Source organism: Callithrix jacchus, chromosome 11, assembly GCF_049354715.1.
Source record: "Callithrix jacchus isolate 240 chromosome 11, calJac240_pri, whole genome shotgun sequence".
Taxonomy (NCBI): Eukaryota; Metazoa; Chordata; class Mammalia; order Primates; family Cebidae; genus Callithrix; species Callithrix jacchus.
Window position 1 is genome coordinate 107,908,612 of NC_133512.1, and position 25,320 is coordinate 107,933,931.

General features: G+C 40.3%; 1 protein-coding gene across 46 annotated transcripts in view; it reads right to left on the minus strand.

Annotated features, from left to right (window-relative positions):
• The window catches only part of LUC7L2 (LUC7 like 2, pre-mRNA splicing factor), a 60,373-nt gene that overhangs the window by 14,031 nt on the left and 21,022 nt on the right, over positions 1-25,320 (minus strand). For all 46 annotated transcript variants that reach the window (XM_002751943.7, XM_078343671.1, XM_078343672.1 and 43 more), the window contains 4 exons: positions 11,386-11,484; positions 8,734-8,844; positions 4,970-5,113; positions 1,851-2,027 (listed from right to left, as the gene is read on the minus strand). In XM_002751943.7, coding sequence (XP_002751989.1) covers positions 1,851-2,027; positions 4,970-5,113; positions 8,734-8,844; positions 11,386-11,484 — 531 coding nt within the window. The remainder of the gene's footprint in view (positions 1-1,850; positions 2,028-4,969; positions 5,114-8,733; positions 8,845-11,385; positions 11,485-25,320) is intronic.

Sequence of the window (25,320 nt, forward strand, 5' to 3'; positions counted from 1 at the left end):
TTTTTAAAATTTTTAAATGAAAAAAAATTATTTTAAAATACAGACAGAATCTCGCTATGTTGCCCAAACAGCGAGTTGGTCTCCAATTCCTGGGCTCAAGTGATCATCCTACTGCGGCCTCCTAAAGTGCTAGAATTACAGGTGTGAGCCACTCAGATAGGCCTCTCTATAATTTTATTTTTTTAGAGACACAGTCTCACTCTGTCACCCAGACTGGAGTGCAGTAGCACGATCTCAGCTCACTGTAACCTGCCAGGTTCAAACAATTCTCATGCCTCAGCCCTTGGAGGAGCTGGGATGACAGGCGTGCATCATCACACCCAGCTAAGTTTTGTATTAATATTTTTTAGTGGAGACAGGGTTTCACAATGTTGACCACACTGGTCTCCAACTCCTGACCTCAAGTGATCCAACCGCCTTGGCCTCCCAAAGTGCCGGGATTATAGTCATGAGCCACCATGTCCAGCTCCATGATTTCTTTTTATTTCTTTTTGGTTTTTTCCCCCACGATTTCTTAAAGACATTTCCAAGTCAATTCTACAAGATTTTCCTCCTCTGAATGTTTTCTAGTATTATGCTGTATTTTTTTAATCAACCATTATAAATCACTACAAGTTCCCATGCCCTGTGATTTCTAATATGGAAATGTCTTAGGTCACTTCCAATTACCATCCTGATGCTGCTGCTTTTAAAGATATGAATGAAATGCTAGAGTTCTGATGCTAGGTCTATACATGCAAAACTACCAAGCAGGAACCACTGGAGCTTTAACTTGGAGCCCAATAACTATTTGCTATAGTGATCATTTCAACAAGTTTTTTAAAATTACTTGAGATCACCCTAGCTACCCAGAATACTACAAATGGAGATGTCCCTAGGCATTTTCTGATTCTACATTATTTTAAATGCTATGGACCTTGAGTTAATTCCAGTGATAACAGTTACATAGAAAATGACTATGCCATGTTTCCCGTTAGCCAGTCCTCAATTCATAAAAAAACACTATAGTGCCACAATTCTTTAAAAGCTATCAGCATATTAAAAGGTAATAGATTATATCCACCAACACTCATCTTTACCACTTCAGAAATATCATGATTTTTTGTGCTTATCCCCTCTAAATAACTTAAGACTAAAAACTGTGTTGCCTTCCTTACAGAAGCCTACATATTTAATAGTAACTGTCTTTTTTAAAAATACATAGTTTTTTTGGCCCGGGGTGGTGGCTGATGCCTGTAATCCCAGCACTTTGGGAGATCAAGGCAGGCAGATCACAAGGTCAGAGTTTGAGACCAGCCTGGCCAATATAATAAAGCCCCATCTCTACTAAAAATACAAAAATTAGCCAGGCATGGTGGCATGTGCCTGTAATCCTAGCTACTTGGGAAGCTGAGGCAGAAGAATTGCTTTAACCCAGGAGGTGGAGGTTGCAGTGAGCCGAGATTGCACCATTGCACTCCAGCCTGGGCGACAGAGAGAGACTCTGTCTCAGAAAAAAAAAAAAAGGAAAAAAAAAATTACATTATTGACCTTATTGAAAAGAATGAGGAAACAATGAAATTTTACGGGACTCTGTATTAGAAACTAGTTTGAAAAATTCCTAACTCAGTGTCATAGATAACATAAAATGGTAACTCCCAAAATAACAGGATAATATTTAAAAGTCTGCTCCTCAGACAGCATCCATTAAACCAACGTGAATTTCATCTATAATCCTACACTGTTAAGTATTAATCATTAGATACTATATATTACTGAATGATAGTCAAGAATATTAAACAAAAAGACAACACAGATCAAAAGAAGAAGAGGGTAAGGAGGATAAAGTGAGGACTATTTTACCAATATACCTTTAATTCTTCAAGCTTCTCTCTTATTTCAATAAATCCCAGGTGCAGTTTACCCCCAAAATGATCAGCCAGTCTTCTGTCATTATCATGAAGTCCTAAATAGGCAGAGCAGACTTCACAGACACGAAGTTTCTGCTGTTGAAAACTCGAAGCTGGCATAGAATTCCGATAAACTTCCTAAACAAAAGTGAGGAGAAAATTACCATATAAATCTCACTAAAAGTCATAGAGTTAAATAAAATATACTATGCTTATACCAAAAGTGTTTTCTAAAGAATACACAAAAGCAGCCGGATGTGGTAGCTCATGCCTGTAATCCCAGCACTTTGGGAGGCTGAGGCAGGCAGATCACTTGAAGTCAGAAGTTCAAGACCAGCCCGAACAACATGGTGAAACCCCATCTCTACTAAAGATATAAAAAATTGCAAGGGCATGATGGTGCGTGCTGTAATCCCAGCTACTCGGGAGGCTGAGGCAGCAGAATTGCTTGAACCTGGGAGGCGGAAGTTCCAGTGACATGATATGATGCCATTGAACTCCAGCCTGGGTCTCAAAAAAAAAGGAATGCACAAAAGCATGGCTATTTTGTTATGAAAATTATAGGTTTCCCTTTATCCCCATCCTGTGTCCTTACGACCTCTCTCCACTGAAGTATAAGGAAAGAAATAATAAACATAAACAGAAATCAATGAAATAGAAAACAAGAAATGAAACAAAATCAGAAGACTGGTTCTTTGAAAAGAAAAATAAAACTGACCAGCTAGATCAATCAAGAAAGGAGAAGACACCAATTATAGGCTCACGCCTATAATCCCAGCACTTTGGGAGGCCAAGGCGGGTGGATCATGAGGTCAAGAGATTGAGACCATCCTGGTCAACGAGGTGAAACCCCGTCTCTATTAAAAATATAAAAATTAGCTGGGCATGGTGGTGCGCGCTTGTAGTCCCAGCTTCTCGGGAGGCTGAGGCAGGAGAATTGCTTGAACCCAGAAGGCGGAGGTTGTGGTAAGCCGAGATCATGGCATTCCACTCCAGTCTGGGTAACAACAGCAAAAGTCCGTCTTAGAAAAATAAATAATAAAAATAAAAGAGAGAACACTATGAACAACTTTATAGCAATAAATACAACTTAGATTTTGTGAAAGACAAATTTCCAAAAGTGATTTAAAAATAGAAAGAAAAGGCCGGGCGCAGTGGCTCACGCCCTTAATCCTAGCACTTTGGGAGGCCAAGGTGGGTGGATCACCTGAGGTCAGGAGTTGAAGACCAGCCTGGCCATCATGGTGAAACCCTACCTTTAAAAAGAAAAAAAAAGAAAGAAAACACAAGCCAGGCACAGTGACTCATGACTGCAATCCCAGCACTCCGGGAGGCTGAGGCCAGCAGATCACCTGAGGTCAGGAGTTCAAGACCAGCCTGGCCAACAACATGACAAAACCCTCTATTTTAATGTCTCTATTAAAATACAAAAAATTAGGCGATCGTGCCTATAGTCCCAGCTACTGGGTAGGCTGAGGGAGGAGAATCACTTGAACCAGCAGAGGCAGAGGTTTCAGTGAGCTGAGATTGTGCCACTGTACTCCAGCCTTAGAAACAGACTTTTACCTCAAAAACAAACCAAAAACAGAGTGTCTCTTATTACTAAAACTCTGAAAACTCAAAAGAATTTTTTTCTTTTGAGACGGAATTTCACTCTTGTTGCCCAGGCTAGAGTGCAATGGTGCGATCTTGACTCACTGCAACCCCCACCTCCTGGGTTCAAGCGATTCTCCTGCCTCAGCCTCCCGAGCAGCTGGGATTACAGGCATCTACCACCATGCCTGGCTAATTTTTTATTTTTATTAGAGATGGGGTTTCACCATGTTGGCCAGGCTAGTACTGAACTCCCAACCTCAGGTGATCCACCCACCCCAGCCTCCCAAAGTGCTAGGATTACAAGTGTTAGCCACCCTACCTGGCCAAAAATTTAACTTAAGTAACAGAATTTCCCATAAGAAAATCCCAGTTCTAAGTGGCTTGACTGGTGAATTCTATCAAACATTTAAAGTAAGAAATGATGCCAATTCTAGAAAAAGACTTTCAGAAGAGATAAAACATTTCCCAACTCATTTTCTGGATTGCCATTACCCTGATACCAAACCAAAGGCAAAGTCATTATGTGAGAAAGTTATTAAAAATGGCTGGGGAGGAAGATACTCTCTCATTAATAGGTTTTCCTTCCACTCTTTCCTTTCTGTGAAAAACATCTAACATGTTAGGTCCTTTCTCTTTCTTCAAAAGAAGAGAATAGTCTATTGACTGTAATATTTTCTTGATGTCTCAGGGCCATCATTATCGCACTGTTACTATACTGGTCCTGTGAGAAACAACAGTAGTTTTTCGTTTCCTCCTCCCTCTTCTTAATTCTTGCTGTCCTCTGCTGAAAATCGACACTAGGCCGGGCACGGTGGCTCAAGCCTGTAATCCCAGCACTTTGGGAGGCCGAGGCGGGTGGATCACGAGGTCAAGAGATCGAGACCATCCTGGTCAATATGGTGAAACCCCGTCTCTACTAAAAATACAAAAATTAGCTGGGCATGGTGGCGCGTGCCTGTAATCCCAGCTACTCAGGAGGCTGAGGCAGGAGAATTGCCTGAACCCAGGAGGCGGAGGTTGCGGTGAGCCGAGATCGCGCCATTGCACTCCAGCCTGGGTAACAAGAGCAAAACTCCGTCTCGGGAAAAAAAAAAAAAAAAAAGAAAATCGACACTAATGTTAAGGCAGTGTAATGGTAAGATGCTGGAGGAGGTACTATAATGGCTTCCCTCTATCATGCCTTTCCCCTCTAGTCTGAAAAACAGTAGCTAATACCACAAGATAAAGAAAGAAGGCTGGACTTGAACTGAACTCAAGCAATCCACCTCAGCCTGCCTAGTAGTTGGGATCACAGGCACACACCATCACGACCAACTTTTTCCATGTTTTTTTTCCTTTTAGTTCAAATTCTCTTTAATAACTGCCCAATAATTTCCATTTTAAATACATGTTCTTAAAGAGGCATAGATACTAAAGTTTCATCTACTACATTTTTTAGTCTTCACAAATTAAGCAGAATTCATCTACTACTATTAAGAATTTACCTCTGCTTCTCTTTTCTTTGCCCGTGCTTTCTCCACTTCATCCATTACTTTCTGGGATTCCTCCACATTCCCTTCAGCTCCCAGTTGTTCCACCTTGGCTAACAATTTTCCAATTTCTTCATTTAACTCATGAACACGTTCTGCCTAAAAAGAAATAAAAAAGAAGATCATGAATAAGCAAGAGAATGAATTTTTAACTTCAAAGTATTTCAGAACTACTGAGAAAAGACTTGTTATCTGAAGCCATATGAGTTTAAAAAATGCTCCTTGTGCATATTCCAAATGAACTAGAGTGAGACATCAGGATGTTCTGAGCCTGCCTGCCTTACCTCTAAATAAAGTCAGGGCTACTACTGGTCCCAATATAACTTTCTGTCCTCCGTTTAGGTAGCATATTCCTAGTGTAAAATACTTTTTCTTCCATGATCTGGCCCTACGTACTTTTCTAAACCATCTCTTGCTACACCCCCACCTCACGACATAATCTACAGTTTCCTAAACTTACTCTATTGTTTTGTACCTCTGTGACTTTACATGTACTCTTCTTTCTGGGATGGGATCACTTACCTCTCCTAGCTACCTAGTGAATGTTCACACATCCAACAAGATCCAACTCAAGGGCCATTTCTGTAAAGCATTCCTGAACATTCACCACATCCCAGCCCCACTTAAACACATAAGCAAAGATGGCCCTACCTTCTCCTTTGTCACCTTTGTATCTTTTTTGATAATTCCTTTCATAAATATACTACTTTAAGGACAGCTATCTGTATTTCTCATCTTTTTATCTCTAGTGCTCAGCAAATAGCCTAGGCTCAAATATGAGTTAAAGAAATGAATTGGTGGAGCAACCTCAGGAGTCCAACAGTCTGACTTATTACTAAACCAATTACTATCATTTTGGCTATATTACTTACACCTGAATCCATTTCCTCATCTGAGTACAGACAGTACCTATCCCACTAAGCTGTGAGAAATGAGAAAATATGCCTTGTATGTACACTGCATACACCTTGCTGATTTTCAGCTACTAGCATGGCAACTCCACTCTATTAGTCTTTAGCTTTCCACCGGGATTAACTCTTCCTTTGGGAAAGAATACATTCCTCTTCTTCCTCACCATCATCATCTAGCAACTTAGTTCATTCTTACTATTGTAATGGCACATGAAACATATACATAATTATTATTTTGGCCACAAAGTCTTTGCTGTGTGGCTAATTATATGTTAGCAAAGAAGGTTTAATTTTTTGTTGTTACTGTTGTTTTTGAGATGGAGTCTAGCTCTGTTGCCCAGGCTAGAGTGCAGTGGCACAATTTCAGTTCATTACAACCTCCACCTCCTAGGTTCAAGGGATTCTCCTGCCCCAGCCTCCCCAGTAGCTGGGATTATAGGGGTACACCACCATGCCCGGCTAATTTTGCACTTTTAGCAGAGACAGGGTTTCACCATGTTGGCCAGGCTGGTCTCGAACTCCTGACCTCGTGATCTGCCCACCTTGGCCTCCCAAAGTGCTGGGATTACAGGTATTAGCCACTGAGCCCAGTTGAAGATTGTGGGTTTGGTATGGGTATCCAGTCCCAACAAACCAGTTTACTGGTTTAATTAATAATCTTTACCTCTCAAGTCTCCTTCAACCCAAGATATTTCTTTCCTCAATGAGATTTATAATTCTATTATCACTATCCTCCCTCTATACCAAATGGTATCTTCCTTTAAATATATCATTGAATGACTACACACTGTTGTCCAAAACTCTTCATTCTTCCCTGTATCCATGCCCTTGACCATGTAATTGTGTACCATCACACTCTGAATCTGTATTTGGCCATGAACTTGCTTTGGCTACTGGGGTGACAGCAAACATGACCAAAAGAGAGGCCTGTGTGATGGGGCTTGATATTTCTGCACCTCTGCCACCACCATGAGAACATGGCCAGGCTAGCCTGTTGGGCATGGCTTTGCATCCTCCAACTGACTGCAAGGCATGTGAGTAAACCCAGCTGAGGGAAGAATAATGCTCAGTCAAATTTAGCCTAAATCTTGGACTGTAGAGTCACAGGCTAAATAAATATTTACTGTTTTAAGTCACTGAGCTTTGAGGTGGTTTGTCATACAGCATTTGTGTAGTGATGGATAACCAATACAACCATTACAGCTTGGGCCCTATCAAGCACTTATGGATCTCTTCAAAACACAAAATACTAGATCCTTTGTACTTCAAGATGCCCCTCTTACTAGTCCCTATCTTTACAGAACTTTTCAGAAAAGGTTGACTAAAAGCAACTGTTTCTCAAACAAAGAAATCTATTTTCATTTGTATTTACATATCTGAACACCATATTCTAATACTATCATCTAAACTCCACCTGAGTAGTTCTTTTTCTCCCATTCTGCATTTTTGTAAAACGCACTAGATTACACTGAATGAAACAGAATTATGTCATAAAGTAGAAATCATCAACGAAATGCAATATATAAGAGCTTGTAGGCCGGGCGCAGTGACTCAAGCCTGTAATCCCAGCATTTTGGGAGGCCGAGGCAGGTGGATCACGAGGTCAAGAGATCGAGACCATTTTGGTCAACATGGTGAAACCCCGTCTCTACTAAAAATACAAAAAATTAGCTGGGCATGATGGCGCGTGCCTGTAATCCCAGCTACTCAGGAAGCTGAGGCAGGAGAATTGCCTGAACTCAGGAGGCAGAGGTTGCGGTGAGCCAAGATCGAGCCATCGCACTGGTTGACAAGAGCAAAACTCCATCTCAAAAAAAAAAAAGACTTTGTCTGAATTCTGATAACAAATCGACTCTGTAAGAAAAATAAACATACATTGGATACATTAGAAAATTACTGTTAACTTTATGTATGTGATACTGTGGTTATAATTTATAAGTGAAATATGACATTTAACATTTGCTTTTACAAGCAAATAAAAATACTGTGGTATATCTGTACAACAGAGAAATAAAAGGAATGAACTACTGATACGCACAATTTAAATGAATCTCAAGGAAATTATACAGCATGAAAAAGGCCAAATCTCAAAAGTGTACATAGGATTTCATTTATGTAACACTCCTTAAAATAACAACTACAGAGAGAGAGAATAGATTAGCAGTTGCCAAGGGCAGAGATGCTGGGGGGGGGGGGGGGGATGGATGTAGCTATAAAAGGCGTAACATGAGGGGGTCTTGTGGCGATGTTATAGTTAAGTTTCCTAACTGTGGTTGTAATTACACAAGTGATTAAACTGCAGAGAGCTAGGTGGGTCACTTGAGGCCAGAAGTTTGAGACCAGCCTGGCCAATATGACGAAACCCTATCTCTGCTAAAAATACAAAAAATTAACTGGGCGTGGTGATGCATGCCTGTAATCCCAGCTACTCAGGAGGGTGAAGCACGAGAATTGCTTGAGCCCAGGAGGTGGAAACTGCAGCAAGCTAAGACTGCGCCACTGCACTCCAGCCTCGGCGACAGAAACAAAACTACACAGAGCTATGCATACAGACATGCATACACAAATAAATACATGCATAACTAGCAAAATCTGAATAAAATATAAGGATTAGACCAATGTCAATTTCTTTGATATTGTATATTGTGTAAGATGTTAATGCTGAGGCAGACAAGAGAAAGCATACAGAATTCCTTCTAATATGTCTTTGCAATCTCTTGCAAATCTAATTATTTCAAAATAAAAAGTTAAACAAAAGGAGTGAGTCAAAACAATACTTTGTACTAATGAAATGATTAAAATTCTTACCTTTGCTGCTACTTCAGCACTAATCTCTTCTTGGGTTTCTGCTAATCTTTTCTTGGCCACCTCTGTTCTACGATCACAATCTGCAATGAATGACTGCAGATGATCCATGGCCTGCAAAGTTTAATTAAAGACAATTACTGTCAGAAAGTCAACTTTATTCAGAAATATCCTCATACAAAAATTACACTGTTTTTAAAATGCTACCATGGCAGGGCATGGTAGCTCACATCGACTTTAGCAGGCCAAGGCAGGCAGATCACTTGAGACCTGCCTGGCCAACTTGGCGAAACCCTGCCTGTACTGAAAATACAAAAATTAGCCGGGTGGGTGGCACAGACCTGTAGTCTCAGCTACTCAATAGGTTGAGGCAGAAGGAACACTTCAGCCCTAGGAGGCTGAAGCTGCAGTGAGCCCCAATGGTGCCATTACACTCCAGTCTGGATGACAGTGTGAGACCCTGTCATTTAAAAAAAAAAAAAAAAAAAAAGTTGGACACAGTGGGTCATGCCTGTAATTCCAGCACTTTAGGAGGCCGAAGTGGGCAAATCGCCTATAGTCGAGAGTTAGAGACCACCCTAGCCAACATGGTGAAACCCCATCTCTACTAAAAATACAAGAACTAGCCAGGCATGATGGTTCACACCTGTAATCCCAGCTACTTGGGAGGCTGAGGCAGGAGAATTGCTTGAACTTAGGAGGTGGAGGTTGCAATTGGCCGACATCATGCCACTGCATTCCAGCATGGGCAACAGAATGACATTCTGTCTCAAAAAAAAAAAAAAAAAAAAACTTCAGGACATGGAGAAATGTTCAGGATTCATTTGTAAATAAAAAGCAAATTACAAGTGTCAGAAAAAGAGAAAAATCTGCAAATCTAGATCTGAATGGACAAACAGAAAATAAAGACAGAAAAAAACGGAAAACTACAAAATCCTAACAGTAAGTATTTCTGAACATTTTACTTTTTTTTCTTTTAATTCTCCATGCTGCTTTAGAATTTTTTCTTTTCTTTTTTGAGATGAGTCTTGCTCTGTCACCCAGGCTGGAGTACAGTGGCACGATCTCAGCTCACTGCAACCTCCGCCTCCCAGGTGCAAGTGATTCTCCTGCCTCAGCCTCCCAAGTAACTGGGATTACAGGCACCCACCACCACACCCAGCTAAATTTTTTGTATGTTTAGTAGAGATGAGGTTTCACCATGTTGGCCAAGCTGGTCTCAAACTCCAGACCTCAGGTGATCCACCCACCTCAGCCTCCCAAAGTGCTGGGATTACAGGCATATGAGCCACAACACCCGGCTATACATTTGTTAAAACTGATAAATCAGAGAATTTAAATGTAAAAATACTCCGCAAAGTCAAAAAAACCACCAAAAAAGTAGGGAAAATTTGTTGTAAATTATATTTCAGAAAACAACTGCATTTCATTAGCAGAAATTCTTGGAAATTCAGAAGACAGGGGGGCCTATTTATTGGTTTATCTCCTAAACCAAATTTAAGACATTATTTCACTAATAAAATGTACAAGATCTATGCACAGCAGTATGTTTTATGTAATGCTGATTGTTATGCTTTATATATATGTGAAAAATATTTCTCTATTTTTATGCAAACCATTTTCATGTAAAAGCAACAATTTACAGTTACATTTCAGGCTCTTTTAGGTATCTAAATGGTGTCTTCTACTTCTTAGTTTTTCTTTAAAAACATCGTCCTTAATATCTCCCAAATACCCACAAGCACGTTCCTCAGTATCTTGGGAGATTGGTTCCAGGATACCCAGTAGATACCAAAATCCACAAATGTTCCAGTTTTTTTATCTAAAATGGCGCAGTATTTGCGTATAATCTCCCATTACACATCCTCCCACATACTTTAAATTGTCTCCAGATTACTTATAATACTAATACAAAGTAAATGCTATGTAAACAGTTATACTGTAATGTTTAGGGAATAATAACAAGAAAAAAATGTCTGTACATGTCCAGTACGGATGCAACAATCCATTTCTTCTCCTAAATATTTGCAATCCCCAGTTGGTTCCTTCTACAGATTCAATGACATATATGTGTGTATGTTGGGGGGGGGGTGTCAACTACATATACGTATATATATATCTATATATACAGATATATATATATATATATATACAAAAATATGAATGTAAAAACTCAATATATTACTAAAAATAGGTCCCAATATACACTAGAAATTAGTTGCTTACATTTGCTTGATATTTCCTCAATTGTTACTACTTTGTTGGGAAGAATATGCTTAATTTTCAAAAGAATATATGAATCATTGACTTTTACACATTTTCTTAAAATACAGTCTCACCTCATATATTTTCTTTTAATTTTAGAGATGGGGTTTCTCTGTGTCTGTCAGTCTGGTCTTGAACTCCTGACCTCCAGTGATCCGCCTGCCTGAGCCTCCCAAATTGCTGGGATTACAGGCATGAGCCACCACGCCCAACCTCACCTCTTATTTTTAAAAGAGTTGTCAAGAAAGTACATGATCTTACTTGAGTCTTACCCTTCATATAACCACAGAGGATAAACTGCTAAGTTTTTCCTATTAAGAGATATTAATCCATATTCACAAATGTTTTACAGCAAAAGATAACAACAAACCATTAAGCAAAATCACATACATCAAGTTCAAAGAAAAAATCTTGTTCTTTGGATGCAATTTCATAATCCGCTCTTAAAGCCAGGTCATGGACTTTCAGACATTCTCCAAGGTCCATTCTCTGGAAGTGAAAAAAAACATTAACATTAAAATATAAAACACTTTTTGTTTTTTTTTTTTTTAAATGCATCAACAACCACGGTTCTTTTTAGAATACACATTAAGTCATACAGATGCTTCTTTATGTAGGGGTTTCCAAATTACAAAATTTCATAGACAAATATAAAACATGGTGTCAGAAGAAAAAAATGGCATCAATTCTGTCTACCAACAGATGGGAACAGGGATCACTTCTACTTAAGAATAAATGGATATGGAAAGGTTTTTCAGAATCTGAAAAAAGCTTCTAGCTTCTATATCACAACATAGTTCATTTAGCTCCACAACACAAAAAATGTTAAAGTTAATTTTAAACCAAACTAAAAGAACATATAAATCTAATTGTTGAGATGTCAATGTGCTTTGAAGAGCGCTCTATTTCTCAAATGAAGATGGAGTCCTCAAGAAACAGACTAGTGACTGGGCATGGTGGTTCATGCCTATAATCCCAGTATTTTGGAAGGCCAAGGCAGGAGGATCCGCTTCAGCCCAGGTGTTTGGGACCAGTCTGGGCAACATACTAAGACCTGTCTCATTTTAAAAAATACAAAATAAACTTGAAAAAACACACACAACAAAACAGGCTAGTGACGTTCATATAGTCTTTTCTGGGGATAAGACTCCATGTGAACTAGTAGAGAGATGATTTACTAATAAGAACCAATATAAGAACATAGAAAACAAGCATTTAACCCCACCTATGATAAGCATATATTAGGGAAATAAATACTGAACCTAGGATCCTTCTTCTTGGAAATTCCCATTAGGTATTATTTACCAAACCGGAGACTTTTCTCATATCTGAGAAATCTATCCATTTTTACATGTACCTAAGTAACTGATAAGATCTTTCAGGAAATTCTTTCGGGGGAAAAATTTTAATTTTTACTTTAATTAAAAATTTTAATTTGAGAAAAAAATAGCAAGATGTAAAGATCATCATCACAGGTGTGACCGACCAATGGGTAATCAAAGCAAATCAGAGATTTTCCAACTGGAGGTGTGGCCACCCTTCAAACATCTCAGAATCTCTGGAGGATTGGTAAAAAAGGAGTACAAGTCATTTTCATTCCTTCGACTATTAAGTTCCCACTTGCGGAAAGCACTATGTTAGGTACTTGGGATATGGAGTTAAGTCCCACAGTCTGACTTCATGGAGCTCACATTTTTATATGAGGAGAAACAACAAGAATCAAGACTAAGAACAAAGTTAGATGATGCAATAAAACAGCAATGCTCCCTGTTATTATGGGGGGCTACTTGGAATGAGCTGGTTAAAGACCTTTCTAAAAAGGATACAATTAAATTGGATCTACAGAAGGAGAAGCAAATGAATCTTAGAAAAGCCAAAAAGTAATGCTCCAGGTGTACAGAAGATTAAGAAGGCAGATCTTTAAAATATTTATTTATTCATATGCCACAGGGAAGTTTATATTAACAGGGAACAGGACTAATGTATGGCACACAGGTCTGAGCCTTAGCTTTGTATACAGTATCTAAAAATTAGTCTGCCTATTTAACTTTCTTGCCAACAACCTAATTATAAAACAAAAGTATACTTAATTTTGTGTAATATCCCAACTCAAAAGAAAAGTTAATTCATGGATCAAGATTCAAAAGTATTAATAGACCAGATACAATTTTAAAGAAATAAATATGAAGTCCTATATTTACATATCCAAGACAATAAATGTACAAATAAATAGGTATGAGCAGAGAATCAAACAATTTAAAAATTTAAGTACTCAAGAGTAATGGTTACAGTATGGCACAACTGAGAAATCTATTTCTCTAAAACTAATTTAAAGAGGACACAATATAAACAAAGTGGGAATTCTCTATTGAAGGCTGTTTTTTTTTCCCCCCCTCCCCAGGCAGAGTCTTGCTCTGTCACCCAGGCTGGAGTGCAATGGCTCGATCTCAGCTCACTGCAACCTCCACCTCCTGGGTTCAACCAATTGCCTGCCTCAGCCTCCTGAGTAGCTGGGATTACAAGCGCCCGGCACTACGCCTAGTTAATTTTTGTATTTTTAGTAGAGACAGGTTTTTGCCATGTTAGTAGTCAGGCTCATCTCGAATTCTCGGCCTCCCAAAGTGCTAGGATTACAGGCGGGAGCCACCATGCCTGACATGAAGACTGGATTTAAAAGCAAACCACTGTCCTCCAAAACATACATTCTATGTATTAACACATTTCAAAAAGAATATTAATAAATTAGACAAAGTATCTCAAAACGAGGCTATACAAAAAAGCCAGGGAACAAACACAGAGAAGATAAAAAGATGTGAACCAATTTCAATCAACCCAAGAATTTTTCATAAAGCAGAAAAAATAGATTTGTTTTATTATGGCCCAAAAGGACTCTAGTGAGTCATTCTTTAACTTTCTGAATACATTTTCTTCTTTTTTTGAGACAGGGTCTCACTTTGTTGCCCAGGCTAAAGTGCAGTGGCATAATCATGGCTCACTACAGCCTCCACCTCTCAACTCAAGTGATCCTGCCACCTCAGCACCTCTCCCCAACAGGTAGCTAGGACTACAGCCCCTACCACCATGTCCAGCTGTTTTTTTTTTTTTCGCTGTTGTTACCCAGACTGAAGTGCAATAATGACACAATCTCGGCTCACTGCACCCTCCGCCTTCTGGGTTCAAGCAATTCTCCTGCCTCAGCCTCCCAAGTAGCTGGGACTATAGGCGCGCACCACCATGCCCAGCTAATTTTTGTATTTTTAGCAGAGACGGGGTTTCACCTTGCTGACCAGGATGGTCTTGATCTCTTGACCTCGTGATCCACCCGCCTTGGCCTCCCAAAGTGCTGGGATTATAGGCGTGAGCCACCGCGCCTGGCCTTTTTTTTTTTTTTTTTTTTTTTTTTTTTTTAAGTAGAGATGAAGGGTGCTTCTTGCCCAGGCTGGTCTCTGAATCCTAAGCGCAAGTGATCCTCCCACTGCAGCCACCCAATGCTGGGATTACAGGCATGAGCCCTGAGGCTGGCCAAGAAAATACTTTCAATAATCAGCATTCTGAAGACAGAACAAACATCCTCAGAGTTAGTGAGTTCCCAGATAAGTAAGGTGTTCAAACACTGTTTTGATAACCATTTTACTAGGATATTGAGGAAAGAATTCAACCATCAGGTAGTTTTTTTCTTCCTTCAGACTCATGTTTTGTGACTATTTTTATTTATTTATTTTTAAGACGGGGTTTCATCATATTTGGTCAGGCTGGTCTCAAACTCCTGACCTCAAGTGATCCACCCACCTCGGCATCCCAAAGTTCTGGGATTACAGGCGTGAGCCACTGTGCCCGGCATGACTATTTTTAAAAAACAATGTTTCTGGCCAGGCACAGGTGGCTGATACCTACATTCCCAGCACTTTGGGAGGCCAAGGTGGGAGGATCATTTGAGCCCAAAAGTTCCAGATCAGCCTGGGTAACATAGAAGACCCCGTCTCTACCAAAAGCGGAAAAAAAAAAAAAAAAATTAGCTGGGGCCGGGCACGTTGGTTCACACCTGTAACCCCAGCACTTTGGGAGGCCGAGGGAGGCGGATCATGAGGTCAAGAGATCGAGACCATCCTGGCCAACATGGTGAAACCCCGTCTCTACTAAAAATACAAAAAATAGCCGGGCATTTCGGCATGTGCCTGTGGTCCCAGCTACTCAGGAGGCTGAGGCAGAAGAATCGCTTGAACCCAGGAGGCAGAGGTTGCAGTGAGCCGAGATTGCACCACTACACACCAGACTGGCAACAGAGCAAGACTCCTTCTCAAAAAAAAAAAAAAAAAAAAATTAGCCAGGCATGGTTGGCCCATACTTGTGGTCCCAGCTTTTAGGAGGCAGAGACAGGGGGATCACTTGAGCTCTGGTGGTCAAGGCTGCAGTAGCTGTGATTGTGCCACTGTCCTCCAGCTGGGTGACAGAGCTAGACCCTGTCTCAAAAGTAAAAACAAACGAACAAAAAAGTTTTTCTGTACAACTGTATTACCTCCAGTTCCTAGTTATACAATGACATGAATGGGAAAGTATCCCCAAAGTTATCCTTCAGGAAATAATGAGGACTCATTCGTGTTATAAAAGTCCTCATCACGCTAATAGTTTTAAAGTACTCTACTGTTACTAAGCATGCTGAGATTTTTCCAGGCTCTAATCCGTAACCCTGATTCATTAGCCTGTTTTAACAAACAAGGAGTTTTCAGTGACAATAAACAAGTAAAACTTTCTACGAATGTGTGGATGTGTAGAAATTTAAATTTAAAAGTTGCTCATTAAACAACAATTATTAAAAAAAAATGCAGGCTCACGCCTGTAATCCCAGCACTTTGGGAGGCCAAGGTGGGCAAATCACAAGGTCAGGAGTTTGATACCAGCCTGACAAATATGGTGAAACCCCGTCTCTACTAAAAATACAAAAAATTAGCTGGGCATGGTGGCGCGTGCCTGTAATCCCAACTACTCAGGAGGCTGAGGCGGGAGAATTGCTTGAACCCAGGAGGCGGAGGTTGCGGTGAGCCGAGATCGCGCCATTGCACTCCAGCCTGGGTAACAAGAGGGAAACTCTGTCTCAAAAAAAAAAAAAAAAAAAAAAAAAATTAGCTGGGTATGGTGGCGCACACCTGTAATCCCGGCTACTCAGGAGGCCGAGGCAGGAGAATTGCTTGAAGATGGGAGGCAGAGGTTGCTGTGACGCCAGATTACGCCATTGCACTCCAGCCTAGGTGAAGAAGCAAAACTCTGTCTCAAAAAAAAAAAAAAGAGTGCAGGAAAATTAATATTCTTAAGAAAGTATTCCAGAAAATATAATAGGAATGAAAGAAGCTAATGGCAGAAGGATGCTGTCACTGTCTTTGATATATCATAGAGTAGGCTTCTTAATGAACAATTTCTAAACATCAATCAATCACGCCAACAACTTAATATTTTATTTCCACAAGCTAAAGCTGTTCATATGATGCTATATTTTATTTTACTTCATAACATGCAAGATGTCACAGTTGGAAAGGCTTTTTGATCCACTGTGTTTCTCAACCTAGACCAGGGGAGCTTTCACATAATATTTATGGAAGCTTTTAAAAACAGTCCCAATTTCGACCTCCCAAAAAGGTAAAAGCCTGAATTGTAAAAGCCTCCTGCATACTTTTAATGTGCAGTGTTGAGAACCACTCACTGATCTAGTTTAATTCCCATTCTTTGCACACAAAGAATGACTTGATCAGGGTGCCTATTAGAAAATCTGGTTAGACTGATTTCCTGACTTAACGTTGCTTCTACTTTACCATGCTAGTTCCAGTTATTTCAATACTAAGTTACCTTTCAATATTTTTAAATAACAGTAATTCCCCACAACATCTAACAAAGCTCATGGCAAAGATTCAAAGCAGCTGTCTACTTCCTTTCTTCCATATCTCCTTTATCCTACCTTTATCAGTTCCCTGAACAACTACGTTTCCAATCTGCATTCAAAAAAAACTTAAAAGACATAAATGTTGCCTGTTTTTAACCTAAACATCTGTCTCTATTGGAAGTATTCTAGGCTCTCCGCCTCCACATCTTTAAAGTTACATCACACAACCAATCAAAGGAAGAAAAGCAACTATGTAGACCAAGGACAAAATGATTACAAGAAAAGATACAATTTTATCACTAAGGTAGAGGTGGGCTTTTTGGTGAGAGGTAGCCTTTTGGGGAAGGCATGCCCTGGGGAAGATCAGGAGACGGGGAAGATTAACTCACTAAAACGTCAGCTCCACAGGGCAAGGATTCTTCTGTTTTATCTACTATGTACCCACACTGAATAAATCAAACTGGGAAAGAGGGCAAAGAAGAACATTTGGCACAAGAGGGCTTAATAACAAGTCAGAGTGGTCAAGATGAATTCCAGGACAAAACTGATCTGAGCTTCTGGAGGAGAGGTTCTTCTTAGCCTCTCTTTGGATTACCTCCTTGCTTGGACTCCTTACCTTTTTAAGCGACAGGGTGTTTCACCATGTTAGCCAGGATGGTCTCAATCTCCTGAACTTGTGATCCACCCACCTCGGCTCCCCAAAGTGCTGGGATTATAGACCCGAGCCACCGCGCCCGGCCGACTCCTTAACTTCTTAAGTGTTTTGAGCTACTCTTCTTATTCCTCGAAAAGGCAGGCTAGTTGGTGAGTCCTGACTCACCACAGTAGATTTTGGTGTCAAAGCCCTAGGACAAAAGGCCTAATTATAATAAAGGTAGCTTTTTAAAAATATGTGGAATATCCTCAGTGGTCATCTCTTCAAGGACCTTGTGAAACAGTAGGCATACCCAATGCAGATTTTCAGAATACCAGGCATCTATGTTCCTCTGTCCGTATCATCATGACTACTAAGCCTCTGCTCTGGCACTGTGCTTAGAGGAGTATTTAAAATTTAAAGCAAGGTCAGGTATGGTGGCTCACTTCTGAAATCCCAGCACTTTGGGAGGCCAAGGCAGGCAGACTGCTTGAGGTCAGAAGTCTGAGAACAGCCTGGGCAACATGGTGAAATCCCATCTTTTGTGTAAAATGGGATTTTGTGTAATTTTGTGTAAAAATACACAAAGTAGCCGGACGTGGTAGTAGGCGCCTGTAATCCCAGCTACTCAGAAGGATGAGGCACAAGAATCACTTAAACCCAGGAGGCAGAGGTTTGCAGTAAGCCAAGATCATGCCACTGCACTCCAGCCTAACAGACAGAGTAAGACTCTGTCTCTCTCTCTCTCTCTCTCTCTCTCTCTCACACACACACACACACACACACAGAGAGAGAGAGAGAGAGACAGACAGACAGACAGACACCGGGCGCAGTGGCTCACACCTGTAATCCCAGCACTTTGGGAGGCCAAGGCCGGCAAATTACCTGAAGTCAGGAGTTCAAGACTAGCCTGGCCAACGTGGTGAAATCCCATCTCTACTAAAAATATAAAAATTAGCCAGACCGTGGTGGCAGGTGCCTGTAATCCCAGCCACTCAGGAGTCTGAAGCAGGAGAATTCCCTGAACCTGGGAGGTGGAAGCTGCAGTGAGCCTAGATTGCACCACTGCACTTCAGCCTGAGCAACAGAGCCAGACTCCATCCCCCCCGTCACCCCCCCACCCGCCAAAAAAAAAAATCAATGAAGCCAATTTAATTTCAGAGAAAAAAAACTAATGGCCGGGTGCAGTGGCTCACACCTGTAATCCTAGCACTTTGGGAGGCCGAGGAGGGTGGATCAGGAGGTCAGGACTTATACAGGCCTGGCCAATATGGTGAAATCCTATTTCTACTAAAAATACAAAAACTAGCCAGCATGGTGGCGTGCACTTGTAGTTCCAGCTACTCGAGAGCCTGAGACAGGAGAATCACTTGAATAAAGGAGGTAGAGGTTGTCGAGAGCTTGAGATGGTGCCACTGCACTCCCACCTGGGGGACAGAGTGAGACCCTTGTCTCCCCTCCAAAAAAAAAAAAGACTGGGCACTGGACCATATTCAAAGACCTCCCTTTACCTCATCTTATCCATTTGATCCTGAGAAATTCACTTAAACTCTCTGAATTTCCAAGCTGGAGTAAAGTGGTGCGATCACAGCTCACTGCAGCCTTGAACTCCTAGTTACATGATCTTCTCTCTTCAGTCTCCTCAGTTAGGACTACATGTGCATGCCACACTCAGCCTTTTTTTTTTTTTTTTTTGAGATGGGATCTTGCTATGTTGTCCAGGCTGGTAACTCCTGGCCTCAAGTGATCCTGCTTGTGCGGCTGAACTACTGTTTTCTCAAGTACTTTAGGATTGCTGTTCGAATCAAGTAAGATGTTTATAAAAGCACTCTGAAGGCAGGTTGTCAACCTACTTATTTTTGCATATTGATTGCACTGGGATATAAGCTCAGTGAGGGAGGAACACAGTCTTTATCAGTGTAACAGCCCCAGTCAGATAACACTCTCTACCACATCACAATATTTTGTTACATAATACATACAATATTTTGGTATTTTGAGTACATAATACAGTACTCAATATTTTGTTACATAATATTGTATTACAGACAATACTGTATTACAGCTCAATAGTTGTTAAAGAACTTATTTACTTTGCTCTTAACTTTACATATTTCTAATGCTTCCATTTTCAAATGAATTTACAAAAGAAGGCTATCTTTATTAAATATCAATATGTATGAGGTTTCTAGGACAAGTGAAGATAATTTACACAGAACACAAAGAATAGTGGGAAAGAACCAGAGCAAATGCTTCAAGAAGAGAATACAATATTTCCTTCCTATCAGGAAAATAAAGAGGAGCGACTTAACTGGAACGAGATGATATCTACTAGAAGATAAAGGAAAATGATGGGTGGGGGAAAAGGGATGTAGGATTATAGTGGCCCATGGGCCACTAGTTTACAACCCCTGACTAGATTGTGAAAGATTCTGAAAATGAGTCCAAAAAAATGCAGAATGTATGCTGTAGACAAAGAAGAATGCTTGACTACTCAGGTAGAAATATGACACAATAAAATCTGTGTTTCAGAAGCCAATACTACCAGATGGACTGACCAGAAGAAAGAGATAAAGGGCAAGAGAAGCTATTAAAAGAACCTAGAAGTAAAGCCACTGCAGTCAAGTAAGAAGAGAAAAGAAAGGAGGTGACAGACGTAAATTAGAGTGCTGAAGAATTTAAAACAACAAAAATTTTAAAAATGTGAAGTATCTCTGAAATAATCCCATCACACCTTCTTACAAATATGGAAATCAAGACTCAGAGAGATCAATGATTTGCCTAAGATCAAAAGCTAATGGCAGCAGAGTAAAAATCTGATCAGGTCTTTAATACAGCTCCATATTCTTTCAATAACACAGTAACTTTCAACCTACAGTTATTAGCTAAATGGAAATTAAGTGTGGAAAGAAAAAAGTCAGGAGCATTTTCAGGGCTTCAAGTATTTCAAACATGAGAAAGCAATGATGCCACCAAGAAAACGGAGTAAATCAAATGAGAGAACTGATCTGTGTGGGAAAATTCTGGACGTGATGATTTTGACATAGTAATAGGAAATCTAAGCAGCAGTGTCTAGTATGATACACATATATGACTACATTCACCACAGGCTTTCTTTATCCAAGTTTTCCGAGCTGAGAGTTTTACATATTCCTCCCGAAATTAAAGCTCAAGCATTTTTCCAGAAGGCCCTCTAACAAATTGCATAAGAACATGAAGTCTGACCTCACGTTAACAAATATACCTTAGACATGATGGGCACATTGTGCAAATATAAACTAGTTGTTGCTTTTTCTACCACTTCTCAATTTCTTAACTGCCTCTTCCCACTTGTATATGCTCCACTTCCAAACCTATTTTTCCCAGAGTAATGAAAAATCACGATATTCTCTACTTTTTTGTAATATTTTTAAGAACATAGCAGGAATTATTTCTGTATCCATTTCTGACCCCAGATATGCAAGAATAACTAGAGAAAGTTAAATCAAGAGGTCTTGTTGCACAAAGACTATGGTGTACTACCTAACTGGAAAGATAAAGAGAGAATGAGATTATGCAAATAAACAAGATAAATAACAAACTTTTTTTAGTAGTACAGAAAGCAGGTGTGATACCAGGGTTCAGAGGCTAAATTGCTACAGGGTAAGGCAATCACAAATAGTAAGCCAGACAAGATTTAAATTTGTAGAAAGGAAAAAGAATTATTACAGGTCGAGAAACTAGTATAAACCAAAATGAGATGCATGCTAGGGAAAGAAAGAAGTAAGACAACAATAAGTAAATCAGTTTGGTCAAGAGAGAACTAGGCCAGGAATGGTGGCTCATGCCTGCAATCCCAACACTTTGTGAGGCCAAAGCAGAAGGATCACTTGAGGCCAGGAGTTTCAGGCTTCAGTGAGCTATAATGACACTAACGCACTTCAGCCCTGGGTGACAGAGCAAGATTCTGTCTCCAAAAAAAAAAAAAAGAAAAAAGAAAAAACTATACTGAATTATTTATTCATTCAAGGGAGTAGTAGTAGCCTGGGTAAGGATTTTAGATTTTCAGTACAGGTAAAAACAGTAGGGAACTACCACAAGTTTTGTGTAGAAACAACATGGCAAATTCATTCCAACTCAGAAATGACTATCCTCTTCTCCACATTCAGATCTCTTCAAATGTCACTTCATCAAAAATTTTCTCCAGTATTAAATGAGTTCTTGTATAAAAAATAAAATAAAACAAACAAATGAATAAAATAAAAATTTTTAGCCAGGCACAGTGGCTCACACCTGCAATCCCAGCACTCTGGGAGGCCAAGGGGAGCGGATTCCTTGAGGTCAAGAGTTCAAGATAAGCCTGGTCAACATGGTAAAACCCTGTCTCTACTGAAAGTACAAAAATTAGCTGTGTGTGGTGGTACACGCCTGTAGTGCCAGCTACTCAGGAGGCTGAGACAAGTAGAATCACTTGAGCCCGAGAGTTGGACAATGCAGTGAGCTGCATTCTCACGCCACTGCATTCCAGCCTGCGAGACAAAGTGAGACTTCTTCAAAAAATAAATAAATAAATAGATAAATAAAATTTAAAAAGTAAATAAAAATTTTCTCCAACACCCTTCCAGAGAAGCTCCTTGGCCTTGGCCCCCTCCTGCCCCATTCCCACTCTGAATTATCAAACCATGCTTCTTTGTCATAACACTCATTACTACCTGAAATCACATTATTTGTTTTCATATTTGGTTATGTGCTTCCTGCATTACAATGTAAGCTCCCACCACTAAAGCAGAAACCTATGTCCATATCTCTTCATTCCCACCACCTAACACAGCACACATGGTAGGTACTCAAGTATTTAAAAATTGAACCTGGGAGGTGGAGGCTGCAGTGAGCCAAGATCGTGCCACTGCACTCCAACCTCAGTGACTGAGTGATACTCTGGTCTTAAAAAACAAAATCAAGTTTTCATTCCTTACTATTTTGTGTTCAATGAACTACATCCTCCAAATAATACCTTTATAACTCCATATTCCCTTTTCCAACAAATAGTCTCAGAGAGCATGATTGTTTCCCTAGAAGTGTCAAAATACAGTTGATAAAACTACTTATCTCTAAAAAACATAGGAAGGGTCCAGGAAATACTAAGAGAATAATTCCTGATCCTTAGGTAATAAACATTTATTGAGACTTACTGTACAAAGAAACCAATGTGACACTGAAATATACTAACTAGTACTAGACTATGAAAAACAATCTGTTTCAGTAACTCCCAGACCTCCTACTTTGGGAATAACACTGGTCCTTACTACTGTCTCTTTAATTTCAAGAGTCATCCTATGGCTGGGTATAGTGGCTCACACCCATATCTCAGCAGGTTTGAGAGGCCCAGGCAGGAGGATCCCTTGAGGCCAATAGTTTGATAAGAGCTTGGATAGCATGGTGAGACTCCAACTCTACAATACTTTAAAAATTAGCTGGGCATGGTGGCATGAGCCTGCAATCCTTGCTACCTGGGAAGCTAAGGCAGGAGAATTACTTGAGCCCCAGAGTTCAAGACTACAGTGGCTACGATTATACCACCGCAATCCAGCCTGGATGCCAGAGCGAGAGTGTTTCTTTAAAAATAATAATAATAGGCCGGGCACAGTGGCTTGCGCCTGTAATTCCAGCACTTTGGGAGGCCTAGGCGGGCAGATCACCTGAGGTTGGGAGTTCGAGATCAGCCTAACATGGAGAAACCCCATCTCTTAAAAAAAAAAGAAAAAATAAGAAATTTGATTAATAATAATAATAACAAAGAGTCATCCTAGGTTCAAGATTTTTGAAGATTTGCTTCAAAAAGAAAGGTGGGGGAAGGAGGAATATATGTCATTATAAATAAAAGTAGGCCATGTGTAAAATATTTCCTAAAGCTGGCTGATGGATATATAGAAATTCATTAAATGGACATCAACACTACAGTCCATCATACCCATATGAATGTGTATCTATACTTAACCATTAATTCAAGTAATACACAAAAGTGCTAACAAACCTCAACTAGAAACAAAGACTAAACCAGAACAAGATATAACTATACATGGTTTCTGGGTCACTATGAAGAAAAAAATTACCTCCATAAGTCTGAACGGCATTAAACTATTTAAAATAGTATATAAAATGTGGGCTGGGCGCGGTGGCTCATGCCTGTAATCCCAGCACTTTGGGAGGCCGAGGCGGGTGCATCACGAGGTCAAGAGATCAAGACCATCCTGGTCAACATGGTGAAACCCCGTCTCTACTAAAAATACAAAACATTAGCTGGGCATGGTGGCCCGTGCCTGTAATCCCAGCTACTCAGGAGGCTGAGGCAGGAAAATTGGCTGAACCCAGGAGGCGAAGGTTGCGGTGAGCCGAGATCACACCATTGCACTCCAGCCTGGGTAACAAGAGCAAAACTCCATCTCAAAAAAAAATAAATAAATAAGATAGCATATAAAATGAATGATCATAAGATCATTGACAATAGAGCCAGATATGGTGGTGTGTATCTGCAGTAGTCCCAGCTACTCAAAAGGCTGAGTTGGAAGGATCACATGAGCCCAGGAGTTCAAGGCTGTATAGTGCACACCATGATTACTCCTGTGAATAGCTACTGCACTCCAGTGTGGACAACAGAGACCCCCAACTCAAAAAAAAATTATTATTCAGAATGACAGAAAAGGATTATTTCCAAAGGGCTTAAGTATCCCAAGTTGAATATTTCTGATATTCTTGTTCTTTTTTTGCAAAAAATGCATTAAACAAGGAAAGTCTTGGTTTTTAAGGTTTAATAGTAAAATTTTAATCATTCACTGGGAAACTTTTAAAGCACTGTTAACTTCCTGGGAACCAAATGCATATTTAGGCAGTCGCCAGAAATAGTTAAGGAATGTATATTTTTGTAATAGACTAAGAAAAATGAAATACAGCAAATCTGCTTAAAATAAGGACACAACACACTTCAAAGCTAAATATGTTTAAAACCTGGGTCATTTGGCCAACTGGGAAAATCTAAAAATTAACCCTAATTATTGGCTTGACTAAATATCAAGCCAATCAGCAACGTTAATGCCAAAAACATCAGATCTTCACATTCAGATCTCCTCAAATCTTAATCTCAGCTAAATAACATTTAATCTTAAATATTTAGGCCTGGCGCAGTGGCTCACACCTATAATCCTAGAACTTTGGGAAGCCAAGGCGGGTGGATCCCGAGGTCAAGCGATCAAGACTATCCTGGTCAACATGGTGAAACCTCGTCTCTACTAAAAATACAAAAATTAGCTGGGCATGGTGGTGTGCGCCTGTAGTCCCAGCTACTCGGGAGGCTGAGGCAGGAGAACTGCTTGAACCCAGAAGGCAGAGGTTGCGGTGAGCTGAGATCGTGCCATTGCACTCCAGCTTGGGCAACAAGAATGAAACTTGGCCTCAAAAAAAAAAAAAGAGCCGGGCGTGGTGGCTCACGCCTGTAATCCCAGCACTTTGGGAGGCCGAGGTGGGTGGATCACAAGGTCAAGAGATCAAGACCATCCTGGTCAACATGGTGAAACCCCGTCTCTACTAAAAATACAAAAAAATCAGCTGGGCATGGTGGCGTGTGCCTGTAATCCCAGCTACTCAGGAGGCTGAGGCAGGAGAATTGCCTGAACCCAGGAGGCGGAGGTTGCGGTGAGCCGAGATCGCGCCATTGCACTCCATCCTAGGCAACAGTTTGAGACTCTTCGTCTCAAAAAAAAAAAAATTTAGCTGTGTCTGGTGGCGCACACCTGTAATCCCAGCTACTTGGAGGCTGAGGCAGGAGAGTGACTTGATCCCAGGA